The 19,025-nt window shown below is 46.0% G+C and overlaps 1 protein-coding gene across 1 annotated transcript; it reads right to left on the minus strand.

The window, feature by feature from the left end:
* Positions 1-1,476: 1,476 nt before the first annotated feature.
* trim66 (tripartite motif containing 66) lies at positions 1,477-15,860 on the minus strand. Its single transcript, XM_012834635.2, has 17 exons — positions 15,722-15,860; positions 14,598-14,775; positions 12,901-13,030; positions 12,308-12,424; positions 11,816-11,930; positions 11,348-11,494; positions 11,128-11,245; positions 10,266-10,954; positions 7,999-8,193; positions 6,848-6,959; positions 6,507-6,591; positions 6,252-6,408; positions 5,389-6,077; positions 4,895-5,027; positions 4,331-4,405; positions 3,618-3,770; positions 1,477-2,798 (listed from the first exon to the last, which is right to left on the minus strand). The coding sequence occupies exons 1-17, from the start codon at positions 15,728-15,730 to the stop codon at positions 2,559-2,561; spliced, it is 3,342 nt and encodes a 1,113-aa protein (XP_012690089.2). The 5' UTR covers positions 15,731-15,860; the 3' UTR covers positions 1,477-2,558.
* Between the last annotated feature and the right edge of the window lie 3,165 nt (positions 15,861-19,025).

The following is a 19,025-nucleotide window of genomic DNA, read 5'->3' on the forward strand; positions in this document are numbered from 1 at the left end:
ACCAAGCTCTTTCATTATAAAAAAACGACCAGCTACAAAACTGTTGAAAGCAGGACTCCGTGCATGAAAAAAAAGGCAGATAGACAACTATTAATGTTAAAATAGACAGAAACAAATACAAAAACACAAACATCTTCATGTTTATATGAATTTCAGAGATTTAATTAGAAAGGTCGTAATGCCTTCAAGTAAGCTAAACTTGTCCTAAGTGCCCCTTATGAAATTAGGGGATTTAGAACAACCCTTTACTAACAGTTTTAGTAATATGGGAGTGTATAGACTAGATTGATCTTTACTGACATTAAGACTCTATCACCAACTGATGTGATGGCATACTTCACCAGACAAACAAGCATGGCCAAAAGCCATTTTTCTTTTCTTGCTAGAATAACTTAAAAAAGGAAGAAAATGTACTTTGAAAGGGAGGCCCAGTGCTCCGCGCTTGTAATGATGTGATCCGGGGCTCCTGTTGGACAGTTGCCCTTGGAGTAGCTCAAGGCCAGGAACGGGACAGGCTGTATTAATCTGCGGTAGATACACCCTCCACACAGTCCGATGCGAGCCTCCGGTAACCCACTTACTAGACGAGTCCAAGAGGTACGAGACTCTGGAAACCGACTGCTCGCCACTGAAGAAATCGACTCGTACCTCACCGGCCAACACAAACATCATGGCTGTTATTCTTGTCCCTCAGCGCAACATTTCAATGAGGAGCGCTTTAAACGCTGACATGGTGGTTTAATCAGGGCTTTCCAAGGTAATTGAATTAGAAAATTGAGTTGGAATTGCGTGGTGGTTTTTAAAAAAGGGGCCTGCTCATACATCATTCACCTGCTTTGACTGAAAGTGTGTCAGAACCCTCTGAATAACATAACAGCAAAATACCCACTAACCAAACGATTTAAAAGAAAAGTGCTGCATTTCAAAAGATAAATCATAACTTAACATAAGTTATAAACAGACAAACACTGTTTCGTTGGACATTCATGAACTAGGGGTAGTAATCTATTTCCATATGGCCAATGAAGTGAACAGCTAAGACTGAAGAGGCCGTTTACAGTATGTGAACCTCTAGGTAGAGCCTACTTTCTGCATTTTGTCCACATCAACCATCTGAATCAGTTCATTCATTCAATAGCAGCCACATGTTTGCCTCCACAGACTATCTTCAGTGAAGACTTCACCATACAAATCACAACCTCATTCTGTCAAACCTGAGTGCTTCAGCTGAATGGCACAGAATTAGCATACTTTAAAGATTATTGTCTGACTCTTAGACTAATCACAAGTCTACCTCAAAATAAAACAGGCCATTTCAACTGTTCTTTCAAGTTCCTTTCTGCACAAGAGATCATAAAGGACTCAATTGAACTGTTGATATGATTTTTTTCCCTGCAGTGAAATCAAGGATTTTTCATTGCTATGTTGCCACATTGTTATTTTCAACTCAGGAATCATGAAAATACAAGACTCATAATCAGTAGAATGAGGAATACTGCTGTTGTACTTGAGTAAAGTGTCCTCCAGGATATATTTATTTGAATGCCATCCAGTGTTTTCTTAACAGTAGGCCTATATTTCAGTCTGTAAGCTCGATACATTCCAGCCACTAATACAGGAATATTGTTACAGGTAGCATTTTCATTTGATTGGAACATCAACAAGGCTAATCTACACAGAAGCTGCAGCCAGAGAAATCAGTGTATTACAAAAAGGTCCCAGATTCTTCAACAGTAACGGCACCTTTCCACTCATAATTCAACATAATCCCACTGTGTCTCCTCTGCCAATTGAAGACTAGCAGACATAAGAAACATTTTCCATTAAACCTGAGAATTCTAGCATGTGTGAAACAATACCCTGACAACGTTCATCTATATTAATAACCAGCCCAATGTCTTTCATAGCATGGAGGTTTAGTCATCTCTTTCAGATGACCACGAAGTTCAATGTGAACCTGATGCCATTGCTGTTTTTGGAATCACTAGAGACACAGCGCCCTCTATAGGATATTCCAGCTATCACAGTAAGAAAAAAATCAACCTGAAACAAATGGTGTATATATAGATAACCAAAACAAAATCTTGTTCTTAAAAATCTAAAATACGTATGATATAAATGAACAATAATCATATATTGTTACTACTTCACCGTTGCCAGCAACCATTGATCCACCATAAAAAGACAATTCATAACTGGATATTAAAGTACCATAGCAACATTTACCTATATCAACTTTGTCAGAGCAAAGAACATGATACAATATATTGAACCTGACAGTATATAGTTAAAATAAAAAACAGTTTCTAAAAAGGCAGTATATAAAGGCATATAAAGTTTTAAAACATGAAGGCAGGCAACATTGCATATTACATTTGCTCGAACTACATCATCTTAGAGAAGCACGGTAAATACTTGTGTTAAATGCACTTAAAATATTTTCACATCAGGGAAGTGTGAAGGTTATGAAGTGTGAAGAACTCCGCAGCGCAGAAACAAAGCCTGCCATTTCTGGCTCCACATCTCGTACTAATTTCTCCAGTCTAAGAAGGTGTCAGCTAGAAGTGATGCCTCCTGCAGTTGAGAGAGTGTCTCCTTTTCCTCTTCCTGTGGCTCTGTTCCCTCCTGTCGGGCCAGGAGAAGCCTTTCAGGGCCACCTGGCCCAGGTCCTCGTACTCGTCGCTGTCCGAATCCTCCACCTCAGCTGATGTGAAGGCCTGGTTGGGGAACACCTCCCTCAGACTCGAGGTGAAGAATGCTTCCAGGCTGTGGCCGGCCTGAGCCACTTCTGAGTCTGGCTGTGGGGCAGAGAGAAGGACAAAGCTGTAAGCATCACAGTCATTTATCTCCACTCTTATCTATGGAACAAGAGGTCACCTATTCAACCCTGTAGCTGCTTCCTGATGGGGAACACTCTTACACTCTTTGGCTGTGGTCTTCATAAAAGAATCTTCAAAAGTTCTGTTTAGGACCCTTAATAAAAAAAAGCTAACATGATTTTCCATTCAGTTCCATTCAGTTTTTCAAGGTTTCTTTTTCAAAGAGAGCCAGTTAGAATGTTTAAGGGGTTTACTAAGGGGACAAGCTGAAGAACATTTAAAGGTTCTACTTAAAATGTATGCTTCTAAGGACTCCCTCCCCTGGAAACCATCATTAGAGTCTCCAACAATGAACATCTCTCCTTAAAGATTGACACTTTCCCTTCAACCAGCAGACATATCCATCCTCATGCATTGTTGAGGATAAATAACTGTATGCGCAGGAGTACTGCAGCAGGATCTTGCGCAGTAGTGTGGGAGGCAGAAAATAATAATGCATCTTTTGAAAACATAACCATCCACAATATGCATGCAAATAAGGATAATCTATTTCAGGTCAAATAAATTAAACAGGATATGAGAAAGCGGAGTCTCATTACTGTGGCTGTGGCAGGGCCTAACTGGAATGTTTTCAGCAGCCGGGCTTCACAGCTGCACCGTAGTGCCCATTTTCACCATGCGTGCAAAGCCAAACGGTAGAGGATTAAGAATGCATACATTAATTACATAATAAAATATGCAACGTCTCCCATCAGTGGAGCTGGAGCGCACCCAAAAAAAAGGCACAGGTTCACTCACGTAATTAAATTTCGCACAATTCCTGAACATGAGAGAGACGTCAGCCACAAACTCCTCGGGGGTGAAGTAGTGCATGTGGCTGGATTTATTCAGTTTGCCCTGGATGACTGACAGGTCCATCGGCCTTTTGATTATCTGATAATAGTGGCGGGCCTGGGCAGAAGAAAAGGGAAAAAGAGAAAAGCAATTTCTTCATAAAAGATGTTTCGTTATTTTGCTTTGCCCTGTGTTATGAGCACAGAGGTCAAATGTGCATTTAGAGGACTCAGTAATTCATCATATTCAAGACTATTTTCAAAGGTCTCTGAATTCATACAAGCTCCTTGGATTCCCAACACAGAAAATCATTAATTTATACTTCTGATCCTTTCACTGAGGCAGCTATTCGTATATTCATCATTCATAATCAGAGCCTGAAATTGGATTTTGGAGGGGGTGTGAACATGCTCTCAAATTAATTGGCTTTTCTTAATAGTTTAACTAATAGAGGTCATCACAGTATCTCATTTTGTTCCCATCTCCAGTCATCTTTCAAGAGAGCCCCCTTCCCTCTGTGCTCCTCCCAACATTTAACCCAGTAATGAGCACTTGTCAACCCTACCTGGTGACCTGTCCAATGGCATTCTGACACAGATTTACATAGTTATGATGGAAGTGTGTGTACAAGTGTGTGTGTTTTGGAAGTCGTGCCTATGTAGCCTGGAGTCACTCACCAGTGGGCTCACAGGTTCATGGAAGGGAGCACTCAAGGCGTGGGCGCAGATGAGCAGAGTAAGCTTCTCACATTTCTGTAGGCCAGGGAGAGAGAGAGAAAGAAAGACAGAATGAGAGAGAGGTGGAGAAAGGAAAAGAGCGAGAGGACAGATCTAATTACACTGCACTGCACATGAGGGGTGGGGGTTGCATCTTACCAAACAAGCTCATCGTAAACTCTACCAAATCTGCCAGAAAATCTAACGCTGAGAGTGTTGCACATGCATTAGCTGAGCCCCTCTCTACTTTGCATGCAACAAACACCCTCCAGTCTTTAAGCTGTCATGCTCCCTGATGCAGATAACCGCTTTCACCTTGCACTTGACTCTTGCGGGCAGAGAACACAACAACGTGCAAAAGAGAAACCCTTATCTGCGAGCTGACTTGTTTATCCTTTCACTTTGACCCCGGAGGGTAGGAGTGAGCCCGGCCTTAGGTTTAATTAGAGATTGGGGTGGAGTGGAGGAGGGGGACGGGGGGGTCGTTATGGGGTATAGTCGATGGACAGCATCTGTTTCTCTCACCCTCAGGTCGCCGGCAGACAGGCCGTATGGCAGGGCCTTCCCCTTGAGCTCCGCGCTCAGACGCGTGTTGGCGCAGTCGTACTCCACCTCGGGCTGCTGCACATCCCGACAGAGGCTGCACACCCAGTCGCCACTGCAGGGGGAGAGAGGAGGGGGACACACCAGTGCTGTTAGCCTCTCTGCACCGAGCAATAACAGGGGGGGTTCAGAGGCTGATGAACTGAAATCTGGCTGCTGCCTGCAACTCATAAATTATTAATCGTAGCGCCGCATTTTGAGATATAGCCTTTGAATTCATTAAGGGCTTTGTTGTTGTGAATTTTAAAACATGCGAGCAAGGTGCTCTTTCAAATCTGTTGTTCTTGGATGCACTAACTAAATGAGTTTGCCCAGAATGAGTCAAGTCATGACACGATGTTTCGAAACTCACAGCACAGCAAGTACCAGTGACTCAAACGCATACTGCTGCCCCTCAAGAGGGCTGGGTGGCTTACGTTGGAAAGCTGAGCAGAGAGGGCACATGGCAGGAGAGGTGGTAGACTTTGGGGCAGCGGTCGCAGCAGAGCAGCTCACCACCGATATGGCACACAGCACAGAAGTCCTCGTTCTCCATCTCCACCTCCGCCTCCACCTCCGCCTCTGCCGTCTCTTGGTGCTCCCCGAGGGAAGCCGGGTCAGGCAGCTCCTCTAGCTGTGGGCTGGAGTCAGAAGATGGGAGTGGCTCCTCTGCCGGCGGCTGCTCAGATTCGGGCTCCAGGCGCATGACCACCTCGGCAGTCGAGTCCATCTCTGACTCTGGCTCAGAGTCGCCGGAGGAGGACAGCTCTGTCTCGGCCGGCTGCTCGGACTCCAGGTCCAACTCGGATTCAGGGTGCGAGTCGCCTTGTGAGCTGGGATCCCATTCCTGATGATGCTCTGAGCCCAGGTTGCCCTCTGATCCCAGGTCAGTCACAGAGGCAGTCTCCGGCTGAGGATCTGACTCTGTGTCAGGCACACTGGCAGGCTCCGGATCAGTGGAAGAAGCCTCTGGTGTTAGCAGTTTATCTGAGCTGCATTCCTCTCCATCGGAATGCCAAGGGCTTTCTGTCAGGCTGGGTGATGAGACAGCAACGGGAAGCTCTGGAGAGTCTTCTGAGACCGTGGGATGATCCTCTCGAGCCAGCGGTGAATCCCCTCTAGACACCTGCTTGGCAGAAAGAGCCGAGAACATTGAGCAGCTCTAGGGGTTTTAACTGACCTTTCTGTCCTACTTTGCAATACAACATATTGTGATTTTGTTACATCACTGTGTTGGGAATATCATGCCCTAATTTTGTCACAGACTCAGACTTGGAGCTTAGCTGCACAGATAAGATACCTCAAAGACCTGATGTCCAGTCAGCTCCACTGGTTTTAGCCCCCTGTCCTGGGAGAGGGGTGTGTGTGGCTGACTGTGGGGAGGACAACGGGACACCAGGATCTTCAGCCTCTCCAGACACACAACAGGCACCTTTGGGCCGACTCCTGCCTCACTGCTGAAGAAGAGGAGAAGGGGCATAAGTCAGGATCCCATATTTCCTAGAGATGAACAGCTTCAATACAAATATTTTTCATGCCATATACAAAGGTGTACCTGCTGCTCGGGGTCTTTGTCGCTAGCTTGTTCTTTGTGCTGTGCTGGTGTCCAGGACTGTTATACGCATACACACAAACGTTTTCTAACAACAACCAAAAGAAATCAAATTAGTCATGACCTGACCCGTACATCTCCCCACAACATCAGGTGGAGCGGAGTCAAACTGAAACTCAGCAAATGACTCCCAGGACCAGCCAGTGAGTCATAGAGAGAGTGGCAGCAGTGTGACAAAACCTCACAAAAAGTAGTCAAGTGGAAATGTGAGTGCCCGGCAACCGCTGCTACACCAGTTCTAGATCTGGGCTTTATCAGGTGTGCGGGTGGAGCGGAGACTGTACCTGGCTCCGTCTTGTAGGTGGTGAGACAGGGAGAGCTGCCACCTGGCTGTGGTCCCCTGCTCAGTACTCCATCCAAGGCAACGCTCCTCTCCTGGGCTCTGGCACTGCCACACTGTGTGCGGAGAGAAAGGGAGGGAGGTTGAGCTAAAAATATCCAACAGAGGACCGATAACAGAAGGAGCGGTTGTGAGATGAAGAGGGAAAGAGATAACAGCCTAAAAGGCAGGGGGGGTTTTTTAAGGGAGGGAGGATGGAGCGCTTCGGGCGCTCCAAATTGGTGAGATGGACGAGGCAGTGCAGTATGGAGTGTGGAAAATGAACTTGTGATTACTGCTCTTCTCAATGTTTGCCGTAAAAGCCTGTGGGTGAGGCTTTGAAAAAATAATTAGTCAGGTACCATTCATTAGACATCTTTAGGAAGAATCAAAAACAACACATACAGTAAACAAAAATCCTGAGTGTTACCAGGGCAACAGCTATTGTTAGATTTGTTCTCAGCTCTGTTTTGTGCTAATTTGTGACTTGTTGTGAAAGTGTGCTGTGTGCTGGTGTTTGAGAACGTGAGCTGACTCCTACTATGACAGACTAAACCACATAAAAGCCTACAGATTGATGGCAAGCCTGGACACTGAAATGCACTCAAAAGCCTAAAAAAAAAAGATTGGATGGTGAATAATAGTATGCACAGCATGAAATATTCAACTCTGAAGGTAGCAGTAGCCTGAGATTTGAAAACAAACCTCTATGCTCCTCCCCTCCCACTGCCTGTTTTTCCTAGTACATCACCTGCTTTCTCCTTTATGACGGACATCCTAAAGGCCTAATCCCTGAGTCTTAGTTTCTCTTAACGTTAGATTTGATCAAATGCTGAGGCTTACTGAGATAGTAATATCTGTAATGTTGCCAATGCTGTTCAATAACACAGTGTTTAAGGAGCTTTTGAAGATGCATGTTCATTGAAAAACAAAACTTTATTTTAAAACTCCCAGACAATAGTCCTACCTCAGGAGTGAGGAGTCTATCCAGGATTATGTAGCTCTAAGTGGTCAGGTAATTGTTTTCATGAGTCTCTATAGCAGCACACATCTCACACCTCTCTGCTCTTCCCCTCAGTCCCCTCCCCTCCTCCACCCCACACACTCTAAACACACCTGCTCAGCTGCACCTCCCTGGTCCCTGGGAGCCGTTGTCAGGCTGTGAGGGGCCCCTGAGGGCCAGTGTTGAGAGGGGCTCCTGTGCTCCGGCGAGCCTCTCTGAGACCGCGTCCTCCTGGCTACCACCGACAGGCTCTGGGACTCGGCCGGGCTCCCCTCTGCCAACGCCGACATCTCCAGCGGGGAGGATTCCTGACAGGCAAGAACAGCAACAATGTCAACAGCAACTTCAACAACAACAACACAACAACAATACGTTTTCGTTTTTTTTGTTTTCAGCACTGAACTCCACACATCGCTGACTAGAGCCTCAGCTAAAACCATGGCAACAGTGACAAGACACTGGAGGCAAGGGGCGGTGGGGAGAGAATGACAACCTTGAATGTGACAAACACTCAGGGCACACTCTGCCTGCATACTGTGTCTGTTTGGAAGAAACACTAATGTAATCACAGCCCCACGCCCAGCAGCAAGAGGCTCTCCACACACCACTCAGCACAGTGAAATTATTCTCCTAATAATGAACGGCTTAATTCCTCCGCCAATTATCCTATGTAAATCCACATCTGGGCCAATGAAGGCTTCTTTAAAAAAAAGCAGTATTAACACATCACAGATTAAACCTCCTCATTCTCTCTCTCTCTCTGTCTCTCTTTCTCCCTCGCCTTCTGTCTCTTTCTCGCTCTCTCTCTCTCTCTCTCTCTCTCTCTCTGCCTCTGTCTCTCCTCTATTGCCCTTTCTTCTCCCGTCATAATTTCACTAATGCGAGAAGTTTCCAGAAAGCCCAGGTGACTGCATCCCTCCCTTTTGGTGACAAATGTCAGATGAAGAGGCAGTAGCCCATGTTTTCACAGCCCCTCCACCCCCCCCCCCCCCCCCACCCCCTCCCCTCTCTCTCACTCTCACTCTGCCTCTCTCTCATCATCCCACCATCTTATGCAGATCTCCACAAGCTGACACTGAGACGGTGTTGGTAATTACGGGGTGATTAAAAAGGCTTACCTGCTCTGTGCCCTAGAGGAGAGGAGATTGTGCTTGACTTTATCTAGCGACACAGCCGAGTACGACTGGTGAGGCGCTGAACAGGAACTAGTATTAGAAAATCTCACTGTCAGCTTCTCACTGTCGAATCCCCAGGTACCTCATTAATGCCAGGTTAAGTAAATATGTGGCTACACCCACATTCTTACCCCCCTCCTCTCTTTCTCTCACTTTCGAAATCACAACTGTGGGGAGAGTCTGAAGTAGATGCCTTAAATAAATAAACATTGCACTAATTTGCCTCCAGAGTACACTACTTAAAGTGGGAAAGAGATTTTGATTGTTCTCTCTCTCCCCACACACACACACACACACACACACACACACACACACAAATAATTTACCCAAACAGTGGCATCTAAAGGTATCTAATAATAGCTATTGTGTGCCTTAGTAGGCTAGTAGTGCTGACACTAATGCGTTGAGTTAAGCTGAAGGGCGCACTCGTCCACCGGCCCAGAGCACTGACGGTGTGGTGGGTCTGGCGTGCTGCTTTTGTTCCCTGCCGCCGCCGCCACTGCCGCCACCGCCGCCATCACCACCGAGCGCGCTCAGAAGCAGCTCTGTCCCACCATCTGTCTCCTGAGGTGCTGTCAGCAGCTGTCAGTGTGCATCCACGTCTCCTCGCGCCCAAATAGAGAGATGCTGTCTGCTTCGCTTTAATTTCCACTGTCAAGATAAATATTGCAGGGGGGGGGGGGGGGCGGGGGACGGGGGGGGCACTGCTGTCTGATGAAGCTTTCAGTGTACAACCCCTGCAGGACTTCAATCAGAAGCACACTGCATTACATATACTATAAACAGCACTGTGTCCAAAGCCACGGTGGGACTATTTTGGTACAATAGAGGCTTGTGTGTTGCTGAGACAATTGTCATGCTAATTGTGGGGTTTTGCAAGTATGCACCCCATATGCATGCACCTGTGGCCATATTACTGGTCTGTGGTCATCTGACAGATATGACTAAGTGTGTGAGAATATGTGTGCGTGTGTCTGAGGACAGGTGGTATAAGGTGGCGTAGATGTTTCACTTCATTCTTGGGTGAGAACTTCTGCAGGCTGTTGGCTGAGCTGTCCTCATTGTGGTCAGCAATGTGAGAGAACTGAAGCACTGAGCACCTTGAGCCAAACCAGCCAGTGTTGCTGCTTTTTGCATCTTTAACCACTGCACCCCCCCCCCCCCCCCCCACCACCACACCCCCCCCCACACCCCCCCACACTCACCCAGCCAGCTGCACTGTTGCTGCAAAGCTGTTCAAGTCCATCGGCCTGATACTGATTCATGCCGAGATCTCCTGATGACGGCGCAGGGCTCCCAGCCTCCACTTGACTTGGAGATCTCACTGCTCCAGGCAGAAGCTCCTGCTCTGTCTCCATGGGGTCTGTGGCTGGAGGTCCTCTGACGGAGGCCTGACTCTGAATGGGCTCTGGTGTGGCCTTGGCGTGGCCGTCGAGGAGCTGCTCCCCCTGGGGCTGAAGAGGGGATGGGGCTGCCGAGGGGTCGGTGGTTGGGTAATGTCCAGAAGAGGCACTCATGGAGCTTAGCTGGAGCTGGGAGCTGGGATCGCCCTCCATCTGCCTAGCAACTATCTGCTGGGGTTGTTGCCCTGTGGGCCCCAGAAGGGTTTGGCACAGCGGCGGGGGACTGTGGTTGCAGCTCACCATGGTGTGGGGGATCGGCTCTTGCTGGGTCTTCTCCCTGGTGCCCGGGATGCCGGGCAGGGGCTGGGGGGGCATGCAGTGCAGGCAGCAGAGCTGGGGCTGGCAACAGGTCTGGTAGGCACAACCCTGGTCCGGCAGCCCATGGTACAGAGAGGGCACAGCGATGCAGGCGACGGGCTGGGGCCTCAGGATGCCATGATGGCCAAGGCCCTCGGAGAACGAACAGCTGCCTCCCTCGACGGTCAGCTGACCTAAAGAGAGCGAGAACAAATACTTGTGAGCTGTGTCGATTTAAGACAATTTGTCTATTCCAGTCTATGTCCGGATGAAATTAATTCAAAGCACATACAGCCACAAATACCATGAAACTATTTACAAAAGAAATGAAATGGACATATTTAGAAAGACTGGTTCGCAGCTTTACCCAAGTTTGAGATCTGTTTTGTCCAAAAGCTGGCATCCCAGTTGAACTTGATTTTCACTGGGGCCCAAGAGTCTGAGTGAAGCTGTGGCTCTAAAACATGCTGCATCTGGTATGTCATCTAGAAAAATACAACATACAAGTATAACCTTCAGTGTGGGTTTATTGAATTGTTAGCATTAAGTGTTGTTGACAAAATGTACTTGGCAATTGGATTCTCTACCAGTTCTTTGCTGAAGAGTAGTGGGCTCCTCTGGTGATGGGTGGTTGCCCAGGAGATGAAGTTCTGCACCTGATCCAGTGTGCTGCATGTCTCTATCGCCCCCTGCAGCTGGTCCTCCAGACGTCGCTTAAAGTTACTGGAGACACTCTGGACAGGAGGGAGGGGAAACAAAACTGACAACCTTGCATAACTCCCCACCGGTTGAGCTAATAGCCAGATGATTTAAAGCAATCAGGCTTTCATGTTTCCCTGAATCCACATCTGCACTCATTTGACATGACGTTTATGCTCTCGCTCTCTCTCTCCCTCACGTCGCTCCATCTTTCTTTCCATGCTCCTTCTCTGCTTGTAATGATATTATGCTGGGAGGAGCACTCGTGATTTGAAGCATGCACGTTCATGGTCAGTTGGACATTGGAGATGAACCCGTTGGAAGTGTTCAGAATGGGGGGGGGGGGTTGTAATTACCTCCAGTTGCTCTATTAATAGGTTGGCCCGTTTGTTAAGCTCATTCATCATAATCATCTTTGCCATTTTAATCTGGTTCTCTGCCCTCCTCTGCGTGACTTTTACGCTGTGCAGCCTGGGAAAAAAGAGAGAAAGGAAAAATAACATGACAATCTGATTACTTACAGGCCTGACAGAACATAACATAAAACACCCAATAAGTTTGATGTACATCCTGAAATATATAGAGGTATGACTCATCTCTTCCCCATTAACAAGGTGCAGCAGGTGATGACTTCAAGTCATGACATTATAACTTTTATAAATATGTAGATCTAAGCTCTGTGATGCTCTGACACTCCCTGCTTCTGTAATAGGATGAACAGGTTTTTGCATTTCCTCTGGGTATGGCTTTGATGACTGCTACCCCACAGGCTGTGACATAAAGCCGGTGCTGGCGAAGTAAAGAGCCTTTGGCGGAGAGGGGGGAGAGGTGCAGGTTAAAAAGCTCACCTGTCCTTGATCTGCTTGGCAGTGTTCTCCACCACAGATCTCTTCTCCTCGGCACGAGCCATCAGGTTCTCAAAGAGCCAGCGCTGGTCCTCCAGGGCCTTCCCAGCATGCACTACCCTGAAGATAAAGATCCATAATAGTCAATCCATGTCTGTATGACAATAATGTATTTACTGTAGGTTTCTGAGACATGTGTAAAAAATTATTATGCTGGATTATTCACAGGGATAGAACGCAGAGGTAAGAGTTATGAAAACTTTGAATTCTCAGCATCATCACCATCCAGCTACAAAGCAAAAAGCATTATCCTCTCTGCTAACACATCTATCATTAAAACCACAAAAGGCAAAAGGCCGAGAAATGATTAGGCTAATAATTAGCATAGAGCACGTCCTTTGAAGTGCTTTATGAAAACATGTGAAGGTCTGACACTGCCATGGTGCCTGAAAAGCTAATTCATGACTTGACATTTTATGAAAATCCTGTCCACTGCATTTGAGTGAATATCTATTGCACCTTCCAGTGTCCTAGTTGCTTTGAACAGTATCTCTTTGCTGTGGCGAAGGCTTTGTATTAGAATTCTGGTAACTCACCGGTGATCCTTGTGCGCAGACAGGTGGCAGCTGCTACAGGTCAGGAGGTCACACATCTCGCAGAAGAGCTCCAGAGGCTCCTGCTTGTGGAGGGGGCACGTGGCGCCAGCATGGGCACAGTAGTCAGAGCCTGCAGGGCATAATGGTGGGGTTAGCACTTAGCATACAGATAGCTTCTGCTGGCACTGAAATCCAATAAGCAGTCTGCGTAAAATAAGACAACTAACTAAGGGAGTCAGTTATGCTGTCTCTCTGCACAGGCTATGGATTCAGAAAGAGCAAAGAAATATACTAATTCAGCAGTGAATAGTTGAGACTATAGGATTCAGCAATAAAACACAATTTGAAGTATTATAAATTCATTAAACATTCTACCCTCATAGGCCTGTGAAATCTGAGTGCGTTGAGTGATTTGATTACAGTGAAGCCTGAAATGTTGAACAAAATAGGTTACAAGATGGCAACATGAAGCGTGAAGAGCTGCTCCGTGGCTGGAACGGCGCTTTTACAAACCAGAATAAAATATAGCTTCATTAAAACCTTGTTAATGTCTCTGGACACGGCCATGCATCATTGGTGCAAAGGTTAGGGCAGAAACATGCGGAGCAGAGTTCATTTCTGATCATTACACTGACGTGTTATTACAGACTTTAGTGAAATGAGAGGGTCTGACATGCCCCAAGCTGCTTTTGAAGAGCCCCAGAAAAAGCTTTGGCTCTGTCAGGATAAATAAAGGGAACTGGCAAAGAGCTTGAGAGATAATGTTCTTGTAAGTATACATGGCATAAGTATCTGAGGATTTTTTTCCAAAAACAAACCCAAGGGTTGTGAGGATAACCACATAATCTTGTTTTGGCAAATGAGCGATGCAATTAATAGGATAATGGTTGACTGGGACTTTGTTATTGTGTGACGTGCAGCATGAGAGCGTATCACATCACATGGCATCCAAAAATCCTACCCATTTGCCAAACAAATGACACTCTATACAAGCACTATACTGAAGTTCACATTGCTTGCAGATCAATACCACTACTTCACAATGTTTTCAGATCGCCGCTATAAGACCACACTGCTTTCACATGACCTACATCTTCAAGACCCAACTGTCACTTCTGACGGGGCTCGTTGGTCTGACAGTACCTTGGCTCTAGGGTTAGTATGACGGTGCTGCATGCACTCACTCACACATCACAAGCTCCTGCAAACCAACATACGCTCTGGCAACTGACCACATCCTGTTTACAGGTCTGCGCTCTCACCTGCACCGCATTAGATTCTTACAAATGAGATAAAGTATCAGCTCTTTTTGAGGCAGAGCTAAACATCAAAACACTTGTACTGTCCTGTACTGGCACACTTATAGATCAAAACCTGTGTCTCGTTACTTAGTTAAATGCTGTTACTGCTGGTTAGATTGTCCTGTGATTTGCTCAGCATGTATCTGTTTCGAGAAAATGGGTCACATGAAAAATAAAAAAAAACATAATACATCACAGGAATGGTTATTCCCATTTATTCGCATGGGATGCATTATTCAGCAGCCTCCCTCCTCGGAGAGCATTAACAAGCACAGATAAGAAATTGGCTAAAGGAAGCAGTGGGCTGAATAGTCTGCAAAAGTCTCATCATTTAAGCCAATGGCACCAAAAACTACACAGAGAGCCACAAAATAGGAGAGGGAGAGAGAGACAGACCCTTGGCTGTTTCAGGAGGCATCATGGGGCCGCTAGACCTCTGCAGAAGGCCCAGTTCTGCGGTCTGAGCCGCAGGTCGGAGGTGTTGGTGCAGGTTGGTGCATTGGTAGCACAGCCACTTGTTGCATGAAGTGCACAGGCTCTGAGCCGCTCGCAGGTCCGGACATTCTGAGCAGCGCTGCAGTAGACAGACAGGAAGTACACAGATGATAATGTCTCATTACTTCATTACTTTTACATCACATAACTTAATTCAACATATTTTTTGACCATGCCAGAACAAACACATGGGCTTAAAAAGTCTGTTAAGTGTGGTGAGACTAGAGGAGCCTTTCCCTAGCCCATAAACTGCATTATATCCATTTGTACTGTTGCTGGATGCTTTGAAGGAAAGGTTTCATTTACATTTGTATAGAGAATGAATTTGAATTTGCTCGCTTGTCTGTTACCTTTGAGGATAATACAGGCACCCCCGGGGGTAACTGCTTAGTATGAGTGGGTGGGGAGAGGAAGGGGGGTACCATAATAACAACTGTCTTCAAATGCAATAAAACAATTTGCAATACAATGTATTTTTAAAACGATTCATCAAACCTCATTACAACATGTCACGAACTCCAGAAACACTGGTAGACACCTCACCTTTTAAGTAAAGGTTGAGTCACGAAGGATAACCATCAGCTAAGGAAAGCTCTGGGACCTGTTTCATTTCTGTTTGACATTTGATTATTTCCTCTGCGCTCAAAGGGGCATTAATTCATGCACAACGCACAATGGCAGGGATAAACAGCAGCGAATTACAATACCATTTCCTGCACCTACTAATTAATGCAATAGCTAACCCTATTAAAAGCACTGCACTTCACTGCATGCCTCCTACAGCAAACTACTGAACACAGCTAACACAACTACTGTCAGATAGTGGGAAGAAGGGGTAAGGCGTGCACCCTGCAAAACAGAGACAGAGAGAGGAAGAGGGAATCAGAGATGGAAACAGAGATAGATAGCACAGAGAGAGAGAGGCAGTGGCTAAGAGATAGCTAGAGAGAGAGAGAGAGCGAGAGAGAAGAGAGAGAGAAAGGGAGAGAGAGGGGGACTAAAGCACTCTGACTAAAGCGTCTTACCTTCTCCATGTCAGCGGCAGGACTGGGAGGCGTGCTCTGCTGCGAGGGCTGACGGCTGCTCTGCTCTGCTTTACTCCGCGTTGCTGTCAGGCAGGCAGGAGCAGCTCTGACGCTGCTGAGGGGAGGACAGAGCAGCACAGGCAGCAGCAGCAGCAGCAGCAGCAGCAGCAGCAGCAGCAGCAACAGCTACGGAGGCAGCGGTAGCGGCGGCGGCAGCAGAAGCAGCCCACTCGCCTGCTGCACAGGCTTCACACACACACACACACACACGCCGACTGCTCCTGTGGAGAGAAACAGTGCACTGAGCGAGGTCAACCTCGGAGGAGAGAGCTCTGACACGCACTCCCTCTGTGTGTGTGTGTGTGTGTGTGTGTGTGTGTGTGTGTGTGTGTACCCCTCTGTGTGTGTCTGTGTAAATGTGTGTCAAAGAATGTTTGTGTGTTTGTGTGTTGCGTCAGCGAGTAGGTGTGTACACACTTTAAAATGTATGTAGAAGAGTATGTGTGTATTCGTCTCCTCTCCTGCTTGAACATGTTTACGTGCTTTAAATGTGATGGTGTGTTTGTGAATGTGAGTGCCCCAGTCCAGTACCATCTGACTTAAAGAGGATTACAGACTTGATGCAGAATGACAGGCACCCTGTTCCTTTTTTTAAGTAAGCCTGTTCATAATAATTGGGAATTAGGGAGAGTCGATAATTGTTTCTTTTTTTTCTAGGACGAGATATCCCCGGAAGCCCTTCCTAAAATGGCAGGAGAGGGACGAATGACCTACAATGCTGAGGAGAACAGTAAGCACTGCAAACGCAGGGAGAGAGGAGAGAGGAGAGAGGAGTGAGGAGTGAGCAGGAGATGGTGGCGTAGTGCCTGTGCCCTCCTTCCACATGCCTGTATCAGCACAAGGAAGGGACAGATCCCTCTGGGCCCACACACACACACACACACACACACACACACACACACACACACACACACACACACACACACACACACACACACACACACACACACACACACACACACACACACACACACACACACACACTCACACACACACACACACACTCACACTCACACACCCACACATACACACATACACACACACGGACACACACACACACACACACACACACACACACACCCACACCCACACACACACACACTTAAAAAAAAGAAACAGGTCAGGCACTGCCGAGCACCAGATGGGAATAGGATCTACTCATAGGATGCCCTTCAAAGCGTGAAATCAATTAAGTCCTTATCACAGTGTTCCATTGCCAATATTCCATCTCTCCACACATAGTTGGCATCGTCTGATACTAGCTGTCGAACTTTAAGAAGGCATAAAAAACCGAGACAAGACCTGAAATGCAAGACAAAAACAGTGAGCTGAGGAGAACTGTGAGGGTGAGCTGTTTACCTGATGTCCACCAAGCAAAACAACAGCACAGCTGCCCTGCACACTCACAAAAAATCATACCAACATGAAACCGCATTTTACCACCACCAATCTGCCTGACAACAACCCCTGCAGCCTGACCTACAAATCTGACAACTTCCTCTTCCTCTGCTCCTCTTCGCAGGGGAGCTGAAGCACCGCCTGATTCCCCATTGTGTACTCACACAGACCCACTTAAAACACAATTAGTCTATCCTGGCGCTTTCCACCTCGTGCTCAGTGAGCGTGTCTGCATTTCAAACCAACGCCTCTCTCTTTCCTTCCCCTTTCTCTCATCGCCATCCCCCTTATCCCCCCTCAGCCCACCAACCCCACCAACAAAACTCCCCCTTTCATGCCCCCGCCACCATTTCGCTTTTAAGCCAAAGAGCTGTGCCGCTTACCTCCGTCAAAGATAGTTCTGTTTGCCTGGCTAAGTGAGTCCACGGGAAGGGAATGTTTCAGACTGAGTGAGCACAGCATCTCAGGAGAGGGCACATTAATAGAAGCTCCAGTGGTGTTTTTTTTCCTCTTTTTTTTCTTCCTCTCCTCCGCTGAAAGTGCACCTATGGAACATCCATTAACACCGTGGTTATGGGATCATGAGGTGGGAATGTCAGGTTCACCAAGAGCTATCCCCCATCACTCATAACACTTATGAGAGCATTAAATTCCCTGCCCTATAAGGTGTTATAATTATTATATATGGTCATGAAGTCTTTGGGTCTCACTGCTACAATTACAATTACAAGTTATTACATGTATTTAGCCAAAAATCATCAGTCAGTAGTTCAAAGTAATTGTTAAAATGTTATTATATATATTGTCTTTGTGAATGAGTTGACCTCTCGTATATTTTTACATAACCTGTTAAGGACATCTTAACTATGTAACTGAATGCTTTTTGTACTTTGACTTGAGTGTTAAACATCTGAAACACTCCAGAGTGATCAGATTTCATGCCACTCCGCTGGCTTCTGTCTCAAGGCCAAATGTGAATGTGCTGCAACAATTTACTGTATATTTCTATAGGCTGATTTGGTTCTGAAGGGATCAAAAATCGACATTTCTGTTCTGGCTGAACTGAGTCAAGCCATTCAGAATAGTGTCACAAGCTTTCACTTTCCTATAGTTTAATTATGTCTGTCACTTACAGGTATGGTATTTATGAAAGTTATTTCTGTAAATAAGCATACACATTTCAATGTCAATGCTATTTTGATTAGGTGTTCCACTGCTACTGTGGGTCGAGTGAACGTCGTTTTGACCCCCTGATTGATTAAACAAAATTTGAACAGTGAGCTGTTGTCCAATCTATCAATCTATCAAAGTCAGTGCTTTTGTGATCTAATAGATATGTACCTTGAATAAAACTCTTTTGGTGCAGTCTCCTCTACACATTTAAACTGTCTTTTACACCCTTTCACATTTCATTTGGCCTTTTACACTAAAATATAAGTGTTCTAGTTGTACTCTTGTGTTCTAGTTGTAGTAGTTCTAGTTATATAGTGTTATAGTTTTACTGTTTCTGTCTTCAACCCCAAAATACCCTAAATAATTTTAGCAAAAAAGCAGTTATTGAATAGGATTTGGACTGAAGGTGGTGCATTTTAAATTAAACTATGTAACTTCATTTCTATTTTTGCATTTGAATATGCAATCTCTGAGATATTAAACTGAAAAAAAGTTTTCAGCATTTAGACAATAAGACATGGCAATAAGCCATGATTCTTTGTTGAAGCAGTTTATTTTGCTCCCCATCACTTAACACAGGATTTACTTAGCCTATATGTAAAGCAGAATATGTTCAGCATATCATATGGAAATGTTTAGTAAATCAATGTGAGTTTTTCTTGAGCTTCCTGAG

Source organism: Clupea harengus, chromosome 6 (assembly GCF_900700415.2).
Source record: "Clupea harengus chromosome 6, Ch_v2.0.2, whole genome shotgun sequence".
NCBI lineage: Eukaryota > Metazoa > Chordata > Actinopteri > Clupeiformes > Clupeidae > Clupea > Clupea harengus.

Bases quoted from the DNA above. Each gene is read 5' to 3' on its own strand.
- trim66 (XM_012834635.2), bottom strand. The intron at 11,495-11,815 runs GTAATTACAACC...CCTCCTGTCCAG, and splicing joins TATTAATAGAGCAACTGGAG to AGTGTCTCCAGTAACTTTAA. The intron at 5,028-5,388 runs GTAAGCCACCCA...CTCCCCCTGCAG, and splicing joins TCTCTGCTCAGCTTTCCAAC to TGGCGACTGGGTGTGCAGCC.